Source organism: Pseudophryne corroboree, chromosome 1 (genome assembly GCF_028390025.1).
Source record: "Pseudophryne corroboree isolate aPseCor3 chromosome 1, aPseCor3.hap2, whole genome shotgun sequence".
NCBI classification, from domain to species: domain Eukaryota; kingdom Metazoa; phylum Chordata; class Amphibia; order Anura; family Myobatrachidae; genus Pseudophryne; species Pseudophryne corroboree.
In genome coordinates, this window is record NC_086444.1 from 953,689,836 (window position 1) to 953,709,039 (window position 19,204).

General features: G+C 47.8%; 1 protein-coding gene across 2 annotated transcripts in view; it reads right to left on the reverse strand.

Moving 5' to 3' along the window:
• Positions 1–19,204, reverse strand: part of KLHL2 (kelch like family member 2) — a 312,617-nt gene that overhangs the window by 148,027 nt on the left and 145,386 nt on the right. For both annotated transcript variants that reach the window (XM_063920432.1, XM_063920431.1), the window contains one exon: positions 12,684–12,846. In XM_063920432.1, coding sequence (XP_063776502.1) covers positions 12,684–12,846 — 163 coding nt within the window. The remainder of the gene's footprint in view (positions 1–12,683; positions 12,847–19,204) is intronic.

Here is a 19,204-nt window from a genome sequence, read left to right on the forward strand (position 1 = left end):
GAGTCGAAGACGTGCCCCCACCGGCGTAGACTCCCTCAGTGGAGCCCCAGCGTCATGCAGTGGATTTGGCAGAAGCTGGGGAGGGCTTCTGCTCCTGGGAACTAGCCGTAGCAGACTGCTTTTTCCTTCTTCCCTTACCTCTGGCGAGGAAGGAAGATCCCCGACCTCTTCTGAACTTATGCGACCGAAAGGACTGCATCTGATGATTGTGGAGTTTTCTTTCGCTGCGGGGAAACATAAGGTAAAAAGGTAGATTTGCCCGCGGTAGCTATGGAAACCTGGTCCGCGAGACCTTCCCCAAATAAATCCTCACCTTTGTAAGGCAAAACTTCCATATGCTTCTTTGAGTCGGCATCACCCGACCATTGACGGGTTCACAGGGCTCGCCTAGCAGAAATCGCCATGGCGTTGGCTCTTGAACCTAGCAGACCAACGTCTCTCTGAGCATCTCTCATATATAAGACTGCGTCTTTAATGTGAGCTAAGGTCAATAAAATGGTATCCCTATCCAGAGTATCAATGTCAGCTGACAAGGTATCCGTCCAAGCCGCAACAGCGCTACAAACCCAAGCCGAGGCTATTACTGGTCTGAGTAAGGTCCCCGTATGTGTATAAATAGATTTTAAGGTAGTTTCCTATCTGCGATCAGCAGGATCCTTGAGGGCAGCCGTGTCTGGAGATGGCAGCGCCACCTTTTTGGACAAGCGCGTTAACGCCTTGTCCACCCTGGGTGAGGATTCCCACCGTACCCTGTCCTGTGTCGGGAAAGGATACGCCATAAGAATTCTCTTGGGAATCTGCAGTTTCTTGTCTGGAGCTTCCCAAGACTTTTCAAATAATGCGTTCAGTTCATGAGATGGGGGAAAGGTTACCTCAGGTTTCTTTTCCTTAAACATGTGTACCCTCTTGTCAGGGACAAAGGGGTAATCAGTGATATGTAAAACCTCCTTTATTGCAATAATCATATAATGAATACTTTTGGCCACCCTTGGGTGTAACCTCGCATCATCGTAGTCGACACTGGAATCAGAATCTGTGTCGGTATCAGTGTCTGCTACCGGGGACAGGGGACGTTTCTGAGACCCTGAAGGGCCCTGTGACACAGCCAAAGTTATGGATTGACTCCCTGTTCCATCCCTGGACTCTGCTTTGTCCAACCTCTGATGTAATAAAGACACATTTGTATTTAAAACATTCAGCATATCCATCCAATCATGTGTCGGCGTCGCCGACGGAGACACCACAATCATCTGCTCCACCTCCTCCTTAGAAGAGCCTTCCGCTTCAGACATGCCGACACACGTGTACCGACACCCCCACACACTCAGGGATATATCTATATGGAGACAATTCCCCAATAAGGCCCTTTGGAGAGACAGGGAGAGAGTATGCCAGCACACACCCAGCGCCAACTGACACTGGAAAACAATTCCCAGACAAAAACAGCGCTTTTATATCAATATACAGTCACTGCGCCAATAAAAAGTGCCCCCCCCCCTCTTTTTTGCCCTCTGTCACCGTGTTCAGCAGGGGAGAGTCCGGGGAGCCAGCTTCTCTGCAGTGTGCTGTGGAGAAAATGGCGCTGGTTAGTGCTGGAAGACCAAGCTCCGCCCCCTCAGCGGCGGGCTTCGGTCCCCCTCTATTTTTCCATACTGGCGGGGGATTTTACCATATAGTGCCTCCGCAGCCCCTATATTATCATTAGCCTGTCCCAAGAGGTTTAAAATTGCTGCCCAGGGCGCCCCCCCCCCCCTGCGCCCTGCACCCATCAGTGTCCGCTGTGTGTGTTGTGTGTGGGAGCAATGGCGCGCAGCTTTACCACTGCGCGTTATCTCAGAGAAGAGCCGAAGTCTTCAGCCGCCTTTGACGTCTTCTTTCTTCTTATACTCACCCGGCTTCTATCTTCCGGCTCTGTGAAGAGGACGGCGGCGCGGCTCCGGGACAAACGGCGAGGGTGAGACCTGCGTTCCGACCCTCCGGAGCTAATGGTGTCCAGTAGCCTAAGAAGCAGAGCCTATCACTTAAGTAGGTCTGCTTCTCTCTCCTCAGTCCCACGATGCAGGGAGCCTGTTGCCAGCAGTGCTCCCTGAAAATAAAAAACCTAACAAAATTCTTTTTTTTTTTTAGAGAAACTCAGGAGAGCTCCCCTGTAATGCACCCAATCTCCTCTGGGCACAGGATCTAACTGAGGTCTGGAGAAGGGGCATAGAGGGAGGAGCCAGTGCACACCCATTCTAAAGTTCTTTATAGTGCCCATGTCTCCTGCGGAGCCCGTCTATACCCCATGGTCCTTACGGAGTCCCCAGCATCCTCTAGGACGTAAGAGAAAAAGGTATAGTAAATGGTATTCAAAATTTTAGTACATAACCTAACAATTCATGGATTAAAGATTATTTTCAATTGACTTTGAATGTAATATCGTCATTTCTTGCCTTATAGCAGCCTTCAGTTCATTAATGGTTCTTGGTCAATGTTTGTATACCTCAGCCCTCAGATGGCCCTGTTGGCCGTCTAGAGGCCTGTTCTGAAGCTGATGAAGATTGTTCTCCTCCCAGTGACGAAAATTCTGCATGTTAACATAGTCAGACAAATGAAAGTGAGCTTTGTCCAGAAATTGCAGCGATAACGCCAGAAAAGACCCGCCAAATGATAGGAACCTTCAGAAAATCTACTACAAATGTGTATCACAAATGAAGGCTACCATCTGAATATCATATTCAAATCCAATTGAAAATAAACTGTATTCTATGAACTTTTAGATTATGTACCAAAATTCTGAATAGCACTTATCATGCCTTTTTTGATAACCTTTAAAATCTGGGAGGGTTCTTTTGCCTCATCCAGTGCCAGGGACAAGGTGAGTATAGTTGAGTGTATGTATTAAACATTTACTTTCTATGGTGTGTGAGTACTGTGTTTATTTTATCAAGATGGCGCCCAACAGAGCAATTCAATTGTTGCTCTCTTCGGGTTTGCATGCAGCCAGGGAGACACATTTCAGCTCACAGACTCCTGAGGTGCAAGTCAAACCTATACTTTAGATGGTATGCACGCCCAACAAGGCACCAATTAAATAGCCCTGGTGGGCGCCAACAAAGTAATTGAATCAGTCCAATAGTGTACTAAATGCTATATTTAGGATTCATATTTTTTGTTGCAAAGGAATTGGTATAAAGTATTAGATTAAGTATAATGATGCATGGTGCGAGTCACTCGTCATACACCATGCACTTTATACTACATAGTACTCTTAGCAAATTAAGACACAAAATTCAATAAAAAGTACGTAATCTGCCACGATTACTATATTTATGGCAAACCCTCCTGATCCACATCCCCATTAAGATACTGAAAAATCTCCAACGAGACTTATCTAACTTTATTTGGGCTGGGAAAAAACCTAGAGTTAAAATGCGACTACTCCAACAACACCGTACTGCGGGCGGTCTAGGTGTGCCAGATCTTGTGAGGTATTATCGTGCCACACACTTAGCTACCTGTGTTCTTTGGCACTCGCCTCCCACACAGAGAATAAGGACTTCCCTTGAAGCCCACACAGTGAACATGTGGTGCCCGCCACACTCCTGCCCGACCTCTACCTTACTATTACCAACGATACGCTTCTCTTTATCGATCTGGGATCATTGTACTCGTTTTTATCAGCTCCGCTCTCAAACCCCTTACTTAACCCCTTTATGGAATAATGTAGATTTCCCCACGGGGACTGATCATCTTGCATTCAAACACTGGACTACACACAATATTCTTTTTTTACAAGATATAGCCCCTTTTTCTTCGTTTCCCTCCTTTGCGGACCTACAGTCCCGCTTCTCGCTTCCCCACTCAGTTTTCTATCTGATCTTGCAAATACGACACTTCTATTACACCTTCTCTAAAACCGCTCACCCTGTCGTAGCAACTCCCCTTGAATCCTGGTGTTGCGGCCCTCATGCAACGAAAGGGTTATTATCAAGCATTTATCGGGTATTACTTGAACACAAAGTCCCCCCTAACGAGAATCATGAATTGGTCTGGGAGAGGGATGTGGGGGAAACCTTAACCATTAAAGAGTGGGCTGATATTAGACAAGAAAATAAGAATTTACTCACCGGTAATTCTATTTCTCGTAGTCCGTAGTGGATGCTGGGGACTCCGTAAGGACCATGGGGAATAGACGGGCTCCGCAGGAGACTGGGCACTCTATAAGAAAGATTTGGTACTATCTGGTGTGCACTGGCTCCTCCCTCTATGCCCCTCCTCCAGACCTCAGTTAGGATACTGTGCCCGGAAGAGCTGACACAATAAGGAAGGATTTTGAATCCCGGGTAAGACTCATACCAGCCACACCAATCACACCGTATAACTCGTGATACTATACCCAGTTAACAGTATGAAATATAACTGAGCCTCTCAACAGATGGCTCAACAATAACCCTTTAGTTAGGCAATAACTATATACAAGTATTGCAGACAATCCGCACTTGGGATGGGCGCCCAGCATCCACTACGGACTACGAGAAATAGAATTACCGGTGAGTAAATTCTTATTTTCTCTGACGTCCTAGTGGATGCTGGGGACTCCGTAAGGACCATGGGGATTATACCAAAGCTCCCAAACGGGCGGGAGAGTGCGGATGACTCTGCAGCACCGAATGAGAGAACTCAAGGTCCTCCTCAGCCAGGGTATCAAATTTGTAGAATTTTGCAAACGTGTTTGCCCCTGACCAAGTAGCAGCTCGGCAAAGTTGTAAAGCCGAGACCCCTCGGGCAGCCGCCCAAGATGAGCCCACCTTCCTTGTGGAATGGGCTTTTACTGATTTAGGATGCGGCAATCCAGCCGCAGAATGCGCCAGCTGAATTGTGCTACAAATCCAGCGAGCAATAGTCTGCTTAGAAGCAGGAGCACCTATTTTGTTGGGTGCATACAGGATAAAAAGCGAGTCAGTTTTCCTGACTCCCGCCGTCCTGGAAACATAAATTTTCAAGGCCCTGACTACGTCCAGTAACTTGGAATCTTCCAAGTCCCTAGTAGCCGCAGGCACTACAATAGGTTGGTTCAAGTGAAAAGCTGATACCACCTTAGGGAGAAACTGGGGACGAGTCCTCAATTCTGCCCTATCCATATGGAAAATCAGATAAGGGCTTTTACATGACAAAGCCGCCAATTCTGACACCCGCCTGGCCGAAGCCAAGGCCAATAACATGACCACTTTCCACGTGAGATATTTCAAATCCACAGTTTTAAGTGGCTCAAACCAATGTGATTTCAGGAAACTCAACACCACATTGAGATCCCAAGGTGCCACAAGAGGCACAAAAGGGGGCTGAATATGAAGCACTCCCTTTACAAAAGTCTGAACTTCAGGCAGTGAAGCCAGTTCTTTCTGGAAGAAAATCGACAGAGCCGAAATCTGGACCTTAATGGAACCCAATTTTAGGCCCATAGTCACTCCCGACTGTAGGAAGTGCAGAAAACGACCCAGCTGAAATTCCTCTGTAGGGGCCTTCCTGGCTTCACACCACGCAACATGTTTTCGCCAAATACGGTGATAATGGTTTGCGGTTACTTCTTTCCTGGCTTTTATCAGCGTAGGAATGACTTCCTCCGGAATGCCCTTTTCCTTTAGGATCCGGAATTCAACCGCCATGCCATCAAACGCAGCCGCGGTAAGTCTTGGAACAGACAGGGCCCCTGCTGTAGCAGATCCTGTCTGAGCGGTAGAGGCCATGGGTCCTCTGATATCATTTCTTGAAGTTCTGGGTACCAAGCTCTTCTTGGCCAATCCGGAACCACGAGTATCGTTCTTACTCCTCGCCTTCTTATTATTCTCAGTACCTTTGGTATGAGAGGCAGAGGAGGGAACACATAAACCGACTGGAATACCCACGGTGTCACTAGAGCGTCCACAGCTATCGCCTGAGGGTCCCTTGACCTGGCCCAATATCTCTTTAGCTTTTTGTTGAGGCGGGACGCCATCATGTCCACCTGTGGCCTTTCCCAACGGTTTACCAACAGTAGGAAGACTTCTGGATGAAGTCCCCACTCTCCCGGGTGTAGGTCGTGTCTGCTGAGGAAGTCTGCTTCCCAGTTGTCCACTCCCGGAATGAACACTGCTGACAGTGCTAGTACGTGATTTTCCGCCCATCGGAGAATCCTTGTGGCTTCTGCCATCGCCATCCTGCATCTTGTGCCACCCTGTCGGTTTACATGGGCGACTGCCGTGATGTTGTCTGATTGGATCAGTACCGGCTGGTTTTGAAGCAGGGGCCTTGCCTGACTTAGGGCATTGTAAATGGCCCTCAGTTCCAGAATATTTATGTGTAGGGACGACTCCTGACTTGACCAAAGTCCCTGGAAATTTCTTCCCTGTGTGACTGCCCCCCAGCCTCGAAGGCTGGCATCCGTGGTCACCAGGACCCAGTCCTGTATGCCGAATCTGCGGCCCTCTAGAAGATGAGCACTCTGCAGCCACCACAGTAGAGACACCCTGGTCCTTGGAGACAGGGTTATCAGTCGATGCATCTGAAGATGCGATCCCGACCACTTGTCCAAGAGGTCCCACTGGAAGGTCCTTGCATGGAACCTGCCGAATGGAATTGCTTCGTATGAAGCCACCATTTTTCCCAGGACTCGTGTGCAGTGATGCACCGATACCCGTTTTGGTTTCAGGAGGTCTCTGACTAGAGATGACAGCTCCTTGGCTTTCTCCTGCGGGAGAAACACTTTTTTCTGTTCTGTGTCCAGAATCATCCCCAGGAACAGTAAGCGTGTGGAAGGAACCAGCTGTGACTTTGGAATGTTTAGAATCCAGCCATGCTGTTGTAGCACTTCCCGAGATAGTGCTACTCCGACCAGCAACTGCTCCTTGGACCTCGCCTTTATTAGGAGATCGTCCAAGTACGGGATAATTAAAACTCCCTTTTTTCGAAGGAGTATCATCATTTCTGCCATTACCTTGGTAAACACCCTTGGTGCCGTGGACAGTCCAAACGGTAGTGTCTGGAATTGGTAATGGCAATCCTGTACCACAAATCTGAGGTACTCCTGGTGAGGAAGGTAAATGGGGACATGCAGGTAAGCATCCTTGATGTCCAGGGATACCATGTAATCCCCCTCGTCCAGGCTTGCAATAACCGCATTGAGCGATTCCATCTTGAACTTGAATCTTTTTATGTATGTGTTCAAGGATTTCAAATTTAAAATGGGTCTCACCGAACCGTCCGGTTTCGGTACCACAAACAGTGTGGAATAGTAACCCCGTCCTTGTTGAAGTAGGGGTACCTTGACTATCACCTGCTGGGAATACAGCTTGTGAATTGCCTCTAGCACAGCCTCCCTGCCCGAGGGAGTTGTCGGTAAGGCCGATTTGAGGAAACGGCGGGGGGGAGACGCCTCGAATTCCAGCTTGTACCCCTGAGATACTACTTGAAGGATCCAGGGATCCACCCGTGAGCGAACCCACTGATCGCTGAAATTTTTGAGGCAGCCCCCCACCGTACCTGGCTCCGCCTGTGGAGCCCCACCGTCATGCGGCGGATTTGGAAGAAGCGGGGGAGGACTTTTGTTCCTGGGAACCTGCTGTGTGTTGCAGCTTTTTTCCCCTTCCTCTGCCTCTAGACAGAAAGGACCCGCCTTTTCCCCGCCTGTTTTTCTGGGGTCGAAAGGACTGTACCTGATAATACGGCGCTTTCTTAGGCTGTGAGGGGACATGGGGCAAAAATGCTGACTTCCCAGCTGTTGCTGTGGAAACAAGGTCTGAGAGACCATCCCCGAATAACTCCTCACCCTTATAAGGCAAAACTTCCATGTGCCTTTTCGAATCTGCATCCCCTGTCCACTGCCGAGTCCATAAGCCTCTCCTAGCAGAAATGGACAATGCACTTATTCTAGATGCCAGCCGGCAGATCTCCCTCTGTGCATCTCTCATGTATAAGACTGAGTCTTTTATATGCTCTACGGTTAGCAATATAGTGTCCCTGTCTAGGGTGTCAATATTTTCCGACAGGGAATCTGACCAAGCAGCAGCAGCACTGCACATCCACGCTGAAGCAATAGCTGGTCTCAGTATAACACCAGTGTGTGTATATATAGACTTTAGGATAGCCTCCTGCTTTCTATCAGCAGGTTCCTTTAGGGCGGCCGTATCCGGAGACGGTAGTGCCACCTTTTTTGACAAACGTGTGAGCGCTTTATCCACCCTAGGGGGAGTTTCCCAACGTGACCAATCCTCTGGCGAGAAAGGGAACGCCATTAGTAATTTTTTTTAAATCACTGGTATCAGTATCCGTGTCGACATCTGTGTCTGCCATCTGAGGTAGTGGGCGTTTCAGAGCCCCTGATGGCCTTTGAATTGTCTGGGCAGGCACGAGCTGAGAAGCCGGCTGTCCCGCGTTTGGCATGTCGTCAAATTTTTTATGTAAGGAGTCGACACTTGCACGTAATTCCTTCCATAAGTCCATCCACTCCGGTGTCTGCCCCGCAGGGGGTGACATCACATTTATAGGCATCTGCTCCGCCTCCACATAAGCCTCCTCATCAAACATGTCGACACAGCCGTACCGACACACCGCACACACACAGGGAATGCTCTTAAAGGAGACAGGACCCCACAAAAGCCCTTTGGGGAGACAGAGAGAGAGTATGCCAGCACACACCAGAGCGCTATATAATGCAGGGACTAACTGAATTATGTCCCCTTATAGCTGCTATAAGTTATACTGCGCCTAAATTTAGTGCCCCCCCTCTCTTTTTTACCCTTTCTGTAGTGTAGACTGCAGGGGAGAGTCAGGGAGCTTCCTTCCAGCGGAACTGTGAGGGAGAAATGGCGCCAGTGTGCTGAGGGAGATGGCTCCGCCCCTTTTTCGGCTGACTTTTCTCCCGCTTTTTTATGGATTCTGGCAGGGGTAATTACCACATATATAGCCTCTGGGGCTATATATTGTGGTTATTTTGCCAGCCAAGGTGTTTTTATTGCTGCTCAGGGCGCCCCCTAGTGTGCATCCAGGAGAGCCCCTAGTGTGCATCCAGCTCGGCCGGGCACAGAAATCTAACTGAGGTCTGGAGGAGGGGCATAGAGGGAGGAGCCAGTGCACACCAGATAGTACCAAATCTTTCTTATAGAGTGCCCAGTCTCCTGCGGAGCCCGTCTATTCCCCATGGTCCTTACGGAGTCCCCAGCATCCACTAGGACGTCAGAGAAATTACCTAGAGCTCTGTATCGGTTTGTATTGCTGAAAATTCTTATAAATTGTACTATCGATGGTACTTGGTGCCTTCTAGACTACAAACTATCTACCCTACTTGCTCTAACAGATGTTGGAGACTGTGTGGGCACAGGGGAACCCTGCTGCATGTTTGGTGGTCATGTTCTTTGATCCACCACTTCTGGCGACAAATCCATACGTTAATCTTGGATGTCACGAATATAGCTGTCCCCAACTCGCCCTTTTATTTGTTACTCTCCCGTCCTATCCCTGGCACTACGCGCCACCAGCTTAGATTAATTAAGCACATTTTGAGCACGGCAAAATGCCAAATTGCGGCAAATTGGAAATCCTCAACTCCTCCCACTTTACCTGCCACTGTTAAATGCCATCTGGTTCATATATAAACTTGAGCGCATTACAGCTACACTTCATGACTTGCCAGATTCTTTTATTAAAACGTGGACGCCTTGGACTTCGCATTTTAACGCAGAACCACCATTGACAACATTTTAATCCTTTAATTGTCTATACTCTAGTTTATTACCACACGCAACCTCGACCGGCCAACGCCTCCCTTTTATTGTTTTTCCTCACCCTGACCCCCTCTCCATCTTCCTCACCTCTATCTGTTTCTGGATTTGGGAAGTTTGTAACTGTTACTTATGATTCTCCACTGAGAGGGTCTTTAAGAATCTTGTATCTTGATGTGTTTACTTGACACCCCTTTCTAATGTGCCTTTTGTATACTTCCTGATGTTTCTTACTGTATTTTTATCCTTATACTTCTAAAAATCAATAAAAAGATTTTTCAAAAAAATAAATAAAGTACGTAATCTGTTTAAAAATGCCCTATACTGTATGGTTCTGTCTTTTGCATTTTTACCCTGATTATGTACTGTACTTTTACTGAATTTTCCGTTCTAATACGATAATAGTTTACTAAGCAGTTAGGTTTAGTATAGCATATTGTAAGAAAAAGACGGATGGCACAGCTAAGGATCAAAGTCTGTGGAGCTCCAAGCAGAGCTATCTGCAGCGATTTAAGAATGATAGTACGTGGACACATCTGTATAAAATGCCTTACAGATGTCATATTAGTATATACTGTACTAAGCTTCTTGTGTTGCATGATGACAGATTAAATTGGAGACATTTTATTTGTAACTTTGTGGATGATTATTATACATTAGATCAGTGGTTGCCAACCAGTCAGAGGCAAAGAGCCAGAAAAGATCCGTAGTCAAGGGCAAGAGCCACTATCATGTGCGCGCGCAAAAATGGGGCATGGCCTAGTTGTCACAAAGCCACACCCCATTTTTGTGCGCACACCTTTCGGTATGACGTTTGTAGGAGTGTGACCTTGTGTCATAACCCCGTTTAGTCATGTTGTACAGTGCCATACACATATAAAAATGCCAAAAACTGTGCGTCACCACAGTGCCAGATACACATGTCCCCACAGTGCCAGATAAATATATGCCCCCACAGTGCCAGATACATATATGCCCCCACAGTATCAGATACATATATGCCCCCACAGTGCCAGATACACATGTCCCCGCAGTGCCAGATAAATATATGCCCCAGTGCCAGATACACATGCCCCCACAGTGCCAGATACATATATGCCCCCAGTACCAGATACATATATGCCCCCAGATACACATGTCCCCATAGTGCCAGATACATATATGCCCCACAGTGCCAAATACATATATGCCCCACAGTGCCAAATACACATGTCCCCACAGTGCCAGATAAATATATGCCCCCAGTGGCAAATACATATATGCCCCACAGTGCCAAATACACATGTCCCCACAGTGCCAGATAAATATATGCCCCCAGTGGCAAATACACATACCCCCACAGTGCAAGATACACATGTCCCCACAGTGCAAGATACATGTATGCCCCCACAGTGCAAGATACATGTATGCCCCCACAGTGCAAGATACATGTATGCCCCCACAGTGCAAGATACATGTATGCCCCCACAGTGCAAGATACATGTATGCCCCCACAGTGCAAGATACATGTATGCCCCCACAGTGCAAGATACATGTATGCCCCCACAGTGCAAGATACATGTATGCCCCCACAGTGCAAGATACATGTATGCCCCCACAGTGCAAGATACATGTATGCCCCCACAGTGCAAGATACATGTATGCCCCCACAGTGCCAAATACATGTATGCCCCCACAGTGCCAAATACATGTATGCCCCCCACAGTGCCAAATACATGTATGCCCCCACAGTGCCAAATACATGTATGCCCCCACAGTGCCAAATACATGTATGCCCCCACAGTGCCAAATACACGTATGCCCCCACAGTGCCAAATACACGTATACCTCCACAGTGCCAAATACACGTATGCCCCCACAGTGCCAAATACATGTATGCCCCACAGTGCCAAATACATATATGCCCCCAGTGCCAAATACATATATGCCCCACAGTGCCAAATACATATATGCCCCCAGTGCCAAATACATATATGCCCCCAGTGCCAAATACATATATGCCCCCAGTGCCAAATACATATATGCCCCCAGTGCCAGATACACATGTCCTTACAGTGCCAGATATGCCCCCAATGCAAATACACATGTCCTTACAGTGCCAGATATGTCCCCAATGCAAATACACATGTCCCCACAAATCCAGATATGCCCTCAATGCCAGGTACACATGCCCCCAGTGCCGGATATGCCCCCAGTGTAGATACACATGTCCTCACAGTGCCAGATATGCCCCCAGTGTCAGATACACGTCCCCACAGTGCCAGATATGCCCCCAGTGCAGATACATGTCCCCACAGCGCCTCTCCTCTACCCCTCAGTCCCCGGTGGCGGTGTCTATCTTCAATTCGGCGCCGGCCGGTGAGCCAATCAGAGCTTGCGGTCCAGCAGCCAATCAGGAGCCTTAGCTGCCAGTCCGCGCGCTCTGATTGGCTCACAGGCCGGCGGCAAATTGAAGATAGACACCGCCACCGGAGACCTTACAAGTCGCTGCGCCGGGCTGTGAGTGCGCTGTGTCGGGCAGCGGTGGTCAGGATCGAGCCGCATGTGGAGGATGAAAGAGCCGCATGCGGCTCAAGAGCCGCGGGTTGCCCACTGCTGGATTAGATAATCATCCTCTTCTCTCTTTATGGGCATAGTCTTAGCACTCTGTTTCAGAATGATATATTTTCAAAACCAACTGCACAGAGCATGAATAAGCAATGATATCTGCTGTGCGTGCCACACTAAATATAACTAAATCAATAGAGTGGACTTTGTGCTGAAACAACTTCATTTCAAAATGTATTAAAACTAAGTTTACACAGTGACCAATAAATTAAAAAGTCACTTGCAGGCAGAAAACCCCTTTATCTATACTATTTCATGGGAACAGGATGTGTATACCTTTAACAGTAAAATTAGTCAAAAGGAAAATTTTAAGTATAGTTTGGACATTGGAGAAATTACCTGCAAAGGTATTAGCTTGGACTAACAAATCCGTACAAGCATGCATGTCAGCAAAGGCTCGGATTCCTAAACAGTTGGTTGGGTGAAGCTGGGATTCCAGGAACTCACAGCAGGTTTTCCTCACATCCTGAAGCTGCAAGAGACTGGCTGCTGGGAGAAGGACCTGCAAGTGAAGAGCATGCTGTAATCATATTTCAAAAGCACATCCTTCCTCTACACTATTAGTAATCCTTCCCCTTTAAAACAATTCAGGTCACATTTAAATCAATCCTTATATTAGACAAACACAGATGCTTTTTAAGTCTTTTTGGAACAAAAAGGAGAGATTTTACAAAAAGCCCTAAATGAAATTAATAAAATGAACAGGAATGATCTTTTAGAAGTAGAGAGTACAACACACAAAAGAAATAGAGGATCAATTAAAAGTGAAAACAAAGATAGATCAGCATTGTATATATCAATATATAATAACTGTGCACAGGAAAATAGGAATTTAATTACCTACCGGTAAATCCTTATCTCGTAGTCCGTAAGGGATACTGGGAAACCATTTAGTACTATGGCATATAGACAGGTCCACTAGGAGACATGGGCACTTTAAGAAATGGATAGTGTGGGCTGGCTCCTCCCTCTATTCCCCTCCTACCAGATTCAGTCTAGGAAACTGTGTAATCGAGGAGAATGACATACTTTGGGAGAAGGATAGATAAGAAAAGTGGTGCGATTACGAACCAGCACACACAAAACAAGAGGAAAGCCAGGCTAACCAAACATGAAACATGAACAGCAACAGCTGAACAAACCAGAATACTTAACCAAGTAACAGTGCAGGAAGAACGAAGCGCTGGGCGGGGGCCCAGTATCCCCTATGGACTACGAGAAAAGGATTTACCGGTAGGTAATTAAAATACTATTTTCTCTTACGTCCTAGGGGATACTGGGAATCCATTTAGTACCATGGGGATGTACCAAAGCTGCCAGTACGGGAGGGAGAGCGCGGAGGCTCCTGCAGAACTGATTGACCAAACTGAAGGTCCTCAGAGGCCAAAGTATCGAACTTGTAAAACTTAGCAAACGTGTTTGAACTTGACCAAGTAGCTGCTTGGCAGAGCTGTAAAGCCGAAACACCCCGGGCAGCCGCCCAAGAAGAACCCACCGACCTAGTAGAGTAGGCCTGTACAGATTTTGGAACCGGCAAGCCTGCCGTGGAATAAGCATGCTGGATAGTGAGCCTGATCCAGCGTGCAATTGACTGCTTTGAAGCAGGACACCCAATTTTATTGGGATCATAGAGAACGAACAGCGAGTCCAATTTCCTGTGACGAGCTGTTCTCTTTACATACACCTGCAAAGCCCTCACAACATCCAAAGACTGTGAAGTAGCAGAAGTGTTCGTAACAACCGGAACCACAATAGGTTGGTTGATGTGAAACGCAGACACCACCTTAGGAAGAAATTGCAGACGAGTTCTGAGTTCAGCTCTGTCCTCTTGGAAAATTAGGTAGGGGCTCTTGTGAGACAATGCCCTTAGCTCCGACAAACGTCTTGCTGAAGCCAAGGCCAACAGTGTGACGGTCTTCTACGCAAGGTACTTTAAATCTACCTCCTGTAATGGTTCAAACCAGTCTGATTGGAGGAACTGCAGCACCAAAATTGAGATCCCAAGGTGCCGTGGGAGGCACAAAGGGAGGTTGGATGTGCAGAACACCTTTCAAGAACGTCTGGACCTCAGGGAGATAAGCCAATTGTTTCTGAAAGAATATAGACAAGGCCGAAATCTGTACTTTTATGGAGCCTAGACGTAGGCCCACATCCACTCCCGACTGCAGAAAAAGCAGGAAACGTCCCAGATGAAATTCCAACGCAGAATATTGTCTGCTCTCACACCAAGAGACGTATTTCTTCAAAACACTGTGTTATTATTTAGACATTACCCCCTTCCTGGCTTGGTTTCATAGTCGGGATGACCTTGTCAGGAATCCCCCTCATGGCTAGAATCAGCCGTTCAACTTCCATGCCGTTAAACGTAGCCGCGGTAAGTCTTGATAGACGAACGAGCCTTGTTGCAGAAGATCCTCGCAAAGAGGTAGAAGCCACGGATCTTTGAGCAGCATCTCGAGAAGATCCACATACCTGGCCCTTCATGGTCAGTCTGGAGCGATGAGGATTGCTTGAACCTTTTCCCTTTTTATTCTTTTTAGAAGAATCAGAGGAAGTGGAGGAAACACGTACACCAGCTGGTAGACCAATGGAGTAGTCAGAGCATCTACCACCACTGCTTGTGGGTCCCTCGACCTGGAACAATACCGCTTGAGGCTCTTGTTGAGTCGAGAGGCCATCATGTCGATTTGTGGATATCCCCACCGATGTGTCAACCACCGGAACACCTCCAGGTGAAGGCCTTATTACCCCAGGTGCAGGTCGTGTCTGCGGAGAAAGTCTGTTTCCCAGTTGTTTACTCCCAAAAAGAAGACCACTGACAACGCCACAGCGTGTTTTTCCGCCCAGAGGAGAATTCTTGACACCTCTGACATTGCGGCTCTGCTTTTCATTCTGCCCTGTCGGTTTATGAAGTCACTGCCGTTACATTGTCCAACTGGACCTGAATAGCCTGATTCTAAAGAAGATATGAGGTCTGCAGAAGGGCATTGTATATAGTCCTGAGTTCCAGGATGTTTATTGGAAGGACGACTTCCTAACTTGACCATCTTTCCTGAAACTGCGCCCCAACCTCTGAGGCTTGTGTCTGTGGTTAGCAGAATCCAATTCTGAATCCCGAACCTCCGACCCTCGACTAGGTGAGAAGTCTGTAGCCACCACAGGAGGGAGATCCTGGCTTTTGGTGACAGACGGATCCTCTAGTGCATGTGAAGATGGGATCCGGACCATCTGTCCAACAGATCTAGCTGGAAGGGCCTCACAGAAAACCTTCCGTACTGAAGCGCCTCGTAAGAGGTCACCATCTTCCCCAGAAGACGAATGCACAGATGCACCGAGATCCAGGTTGACTTCAGGACAGCCCGAACCATCGACTGGATTACCATTGCCTTTTCCAAGAGAAGGAACGCCTTCTAAGACTGTGTCCAATATCATTCCCAGGAAAGGAAGCCTCTGTGTTGGTTCTAGGTGAGATTTTGGTAGGTTCAGAATCCACCCGTGATCCAGGAGCAGTCTGGTTGAGAGGCCAATGCTGTCCAACAACTGCTCCCTGTACGGTGCCTTTATCAGAAGATTGTCCAGGTATGGAATTATGTTCACTCCTTGTTTGCGGAGTAGAAACATCATCTCTGTCATCACTTTGGTGAACACCCTCTGTGACGTGGAAAGACCAAATGGCAGGGCCAGGAACTGGTAGTGACAGCCCTGCAGTGCAGACCTTAGATAAGCCTGATGAGGCGGCCAGATCGGAATGTGAAGGTACACATCCTTGATATCCAGAGACACTAGGAATTCCCCCTCCTCTAGACCTGAGATCACCGCTCTCAGAGACTTCATCTTGAATTTGAACACTCGTAAGTACGGGTTCAACTACTTTATGTTTAGAATCAGTCTTACCGAACCGTCCGGTTTCGGTACTACAAACAAGTTGGAACAGTACCCCTTGTTTTGCAGATGAGGTGGAACTGGAACAATGGCGTGAGTATGTACCAGTTTTTGAATGGCATCCTGTTAAGTTATACTTGCCTCTTGTGAAACTGGTAAGCCTGATTTGAAGAATCTGTGAGGTGGGAGCTCCTGGAACTCCTCCACAGTCTGTAGCCCTGGGAAATAAGATCTATGACCCAGGGATCCCGGCACGAACTCGTCCAGATGTGACTGAAGAATTTTAGCTGGGCTCCCACCTGCCAGTCTTCCAGGCATTGCGGTCCACCGTCATGCTGAAGGTTTTGAGGAAGCAGAGCTGGAGCCCTGTTCCTGTGAACTCGCAGTTGACCGTTTGCGTGGTTTACCGCTAGCGCCTCTGGTGGCTGTAGAAGAACCTCTGGTTTTGCCCCTAAACTTGGCAGTCCGAAAGGACTGTAAATTGGGACCTGAGTAGGCCTTCCTAGCTGGGGGTGCTGCAGAAGGAAGGTATATGGACTTACCCGCAGTAGCTTTGGAGATCCATTTGTCTAACTCATCTCCAAATAAGGCCTTGCCTGTGAAAGGGAGGCCTTCCACGCCGTTCCTTGTGTCTGCATCCGCAGTTCACTGGCGTAGCCATGGACCCCTGCGTGCCGACACTGCCATAGCCGTAGTGCGTGCATTAAGCAAGCCTATTACTTTTATGGCTTCCACCATAAAATTCGCAGAGTCCTGTATATGCTGTAGGAACAAGATAACCTCCTCCTGAGGCAAGGTGTCTAACCCTTCAATCAGGTTACCCGACCATTTGGCAATGGCTCTTGTAATCCACCCACATGCTATAGTGGGTCTCTAGGCCACCCCAGCAGCTGTATACAAGGATTTGAGTGTAGTCTCAATTTTGCGGTCAGCCGTGTCTTTTAGGGAGGCTGCACACGGGAAAAGCAATACAATTTTTTGTGAAAGGCTGGATACTAATGCATCCACTATTGGTGGATTTTTTCATTTTTTCCTATCCTCAGGAGGAAAAGGAAAGGTTGATAACCGTTTAGGGATTTGAAATTTCCTATCAGGACTAACCCACGGTTCTTCAAACAGGGTATTTAGTTCCTTTGATACAGGAAAACTGGCTGAGGATTTCTTTTTTATATTAAAATAAGATTACTCACTCTCCTCTGTCACCTTATCAGGGATACTTAGAACTTCTCTGATAGCTTCTATGAGAGCTTCTATTCCCTGCAACAGAGTACCCTCCCCCACCTCTATTTTAGACCCCTCATCAGAGTCAGACGGCCGGATATGGGCCAAAGTGCGTTTTTGTGGACAAAAGGCAGGGGACTGAGATGCTGGTTTGGGTCTCTTTTCATAAACTCAGTCATAGCTTATCTTAAGTATTGCGTCTCTTTCTCGGTCCGAGATAACTTAGTAGAGATTGTGGAAATCATTTTCCTAATGGAGTCCAGCCATGCTGGTTCTGCCCCACTAGCCTGGGAAAAGACACTACATTGAGTACACACTAGTGAACCCCCTGGGGAAGAGGAACACTGTGCCTTGCATGAAACACACTCTTTGCCTGACATACTGCAGCAGTGACAGCACACACACAGGAAAAGGTTAAAAGCACAATTAACCCACAAAGAGCCCTTCAGGGAGACACAGAGGGAGTATGGAACCAGCACACAGCGCCCTTAACGCTAATGCCAAGCTTAGCCGGGTGGCAGACTAAGTACCTAGATTAGGGACTTAGTACACTAATAATCGCTCCAACCCTGCTATGACCCCCTGGTACCGCTGAGGTAATCTGGAGTCTCTCCGGAGGAGCTGCACGTCCCTGTCAGTCAGCGTCTGTGTCAGATGCAGAGGGGAAATGGCGCTGGTGAGCTGCTGGATCCGCACATAGTGAAGCACCGCCCCTTCAATGGCGCACGGTCTTCCCGCTCTTTTTTATACTGGCTGTATATGTCTAAGTGCATAAAATGGAGACCGACTCCTTTTATGGCTTTGTTGCCAGTCTGGGTACTGTGTCCACTGTTCAGTGTCTGTGTCCTCACACAGCGGGAGACGCAGTCCATCCTGTTTAGAAGCCGTGCTTCTCCGTACCCTCATGCCGCCATAATGGCCAGTGACCCGCTAACCGTGACGACGGCTTAGTACTCACCACTCTTCTTTCTTCTGGCTCTGTTAGGGGTGGCGGCGTGCTGCAGGAATGTACGCTCGCCGTAGTGGGGCTTGCAAAAAAGTTCTCTCAGGAGCTAGTGTCCTGTCAGCGGGGAACGGGACCATTAACCCTTCAAGAGGTTGGGCTGTTTCTCCCCCTAAGTCCCACGAAGCAGGCAGGCTGGTACCATCCAGTCCTGCCTGAAAATAACAAACACAGAAAATAAATGCAGAAAACTCTTCAGGAGCTTCCAGAGACGTGACCGACTCCTCCGGGCACATTTTCTTAATGAAGTCTGGTAGGAGGGGCAAGAGGGAGGAGCCAGCACACACTATCAAATTCTTAAAGTGCCCATGGCTCCTAGTGGACCCGTCTATACCCCATGGTACTAAATGGATTCCCAGTATCCCCTAGGACGTAAGAGAAATTAAGATAATTATTAGAAAGAACTCATTACTACTAAAATTGGACACAATTATTAAAGATGTAGTTGATTTAGAAGGCAGAGTCATATTTAGAAAATCCGATAGTATTAAATTAAGACTAGTGTCTTGTCATTTTAACCACTTGCCTGGCATGGTCGCATTAGATGCGACCACACCAGCAAGTACTTTATCTGACCTGTTCACACAGGATGCGACCAGTGAGATGCAAACTTCCCTCCGCTGCTGCTCTCACAGGGACCGGAAGGTCCCTCTGCCTCCCCACACCCTTCCCCAGTGTTTGCCATGCTGCCGATCATTGCTGGTCAATCAGCATGGCAGGATACCCCCCACCCAATGGTTGCAGCCACTGGGGA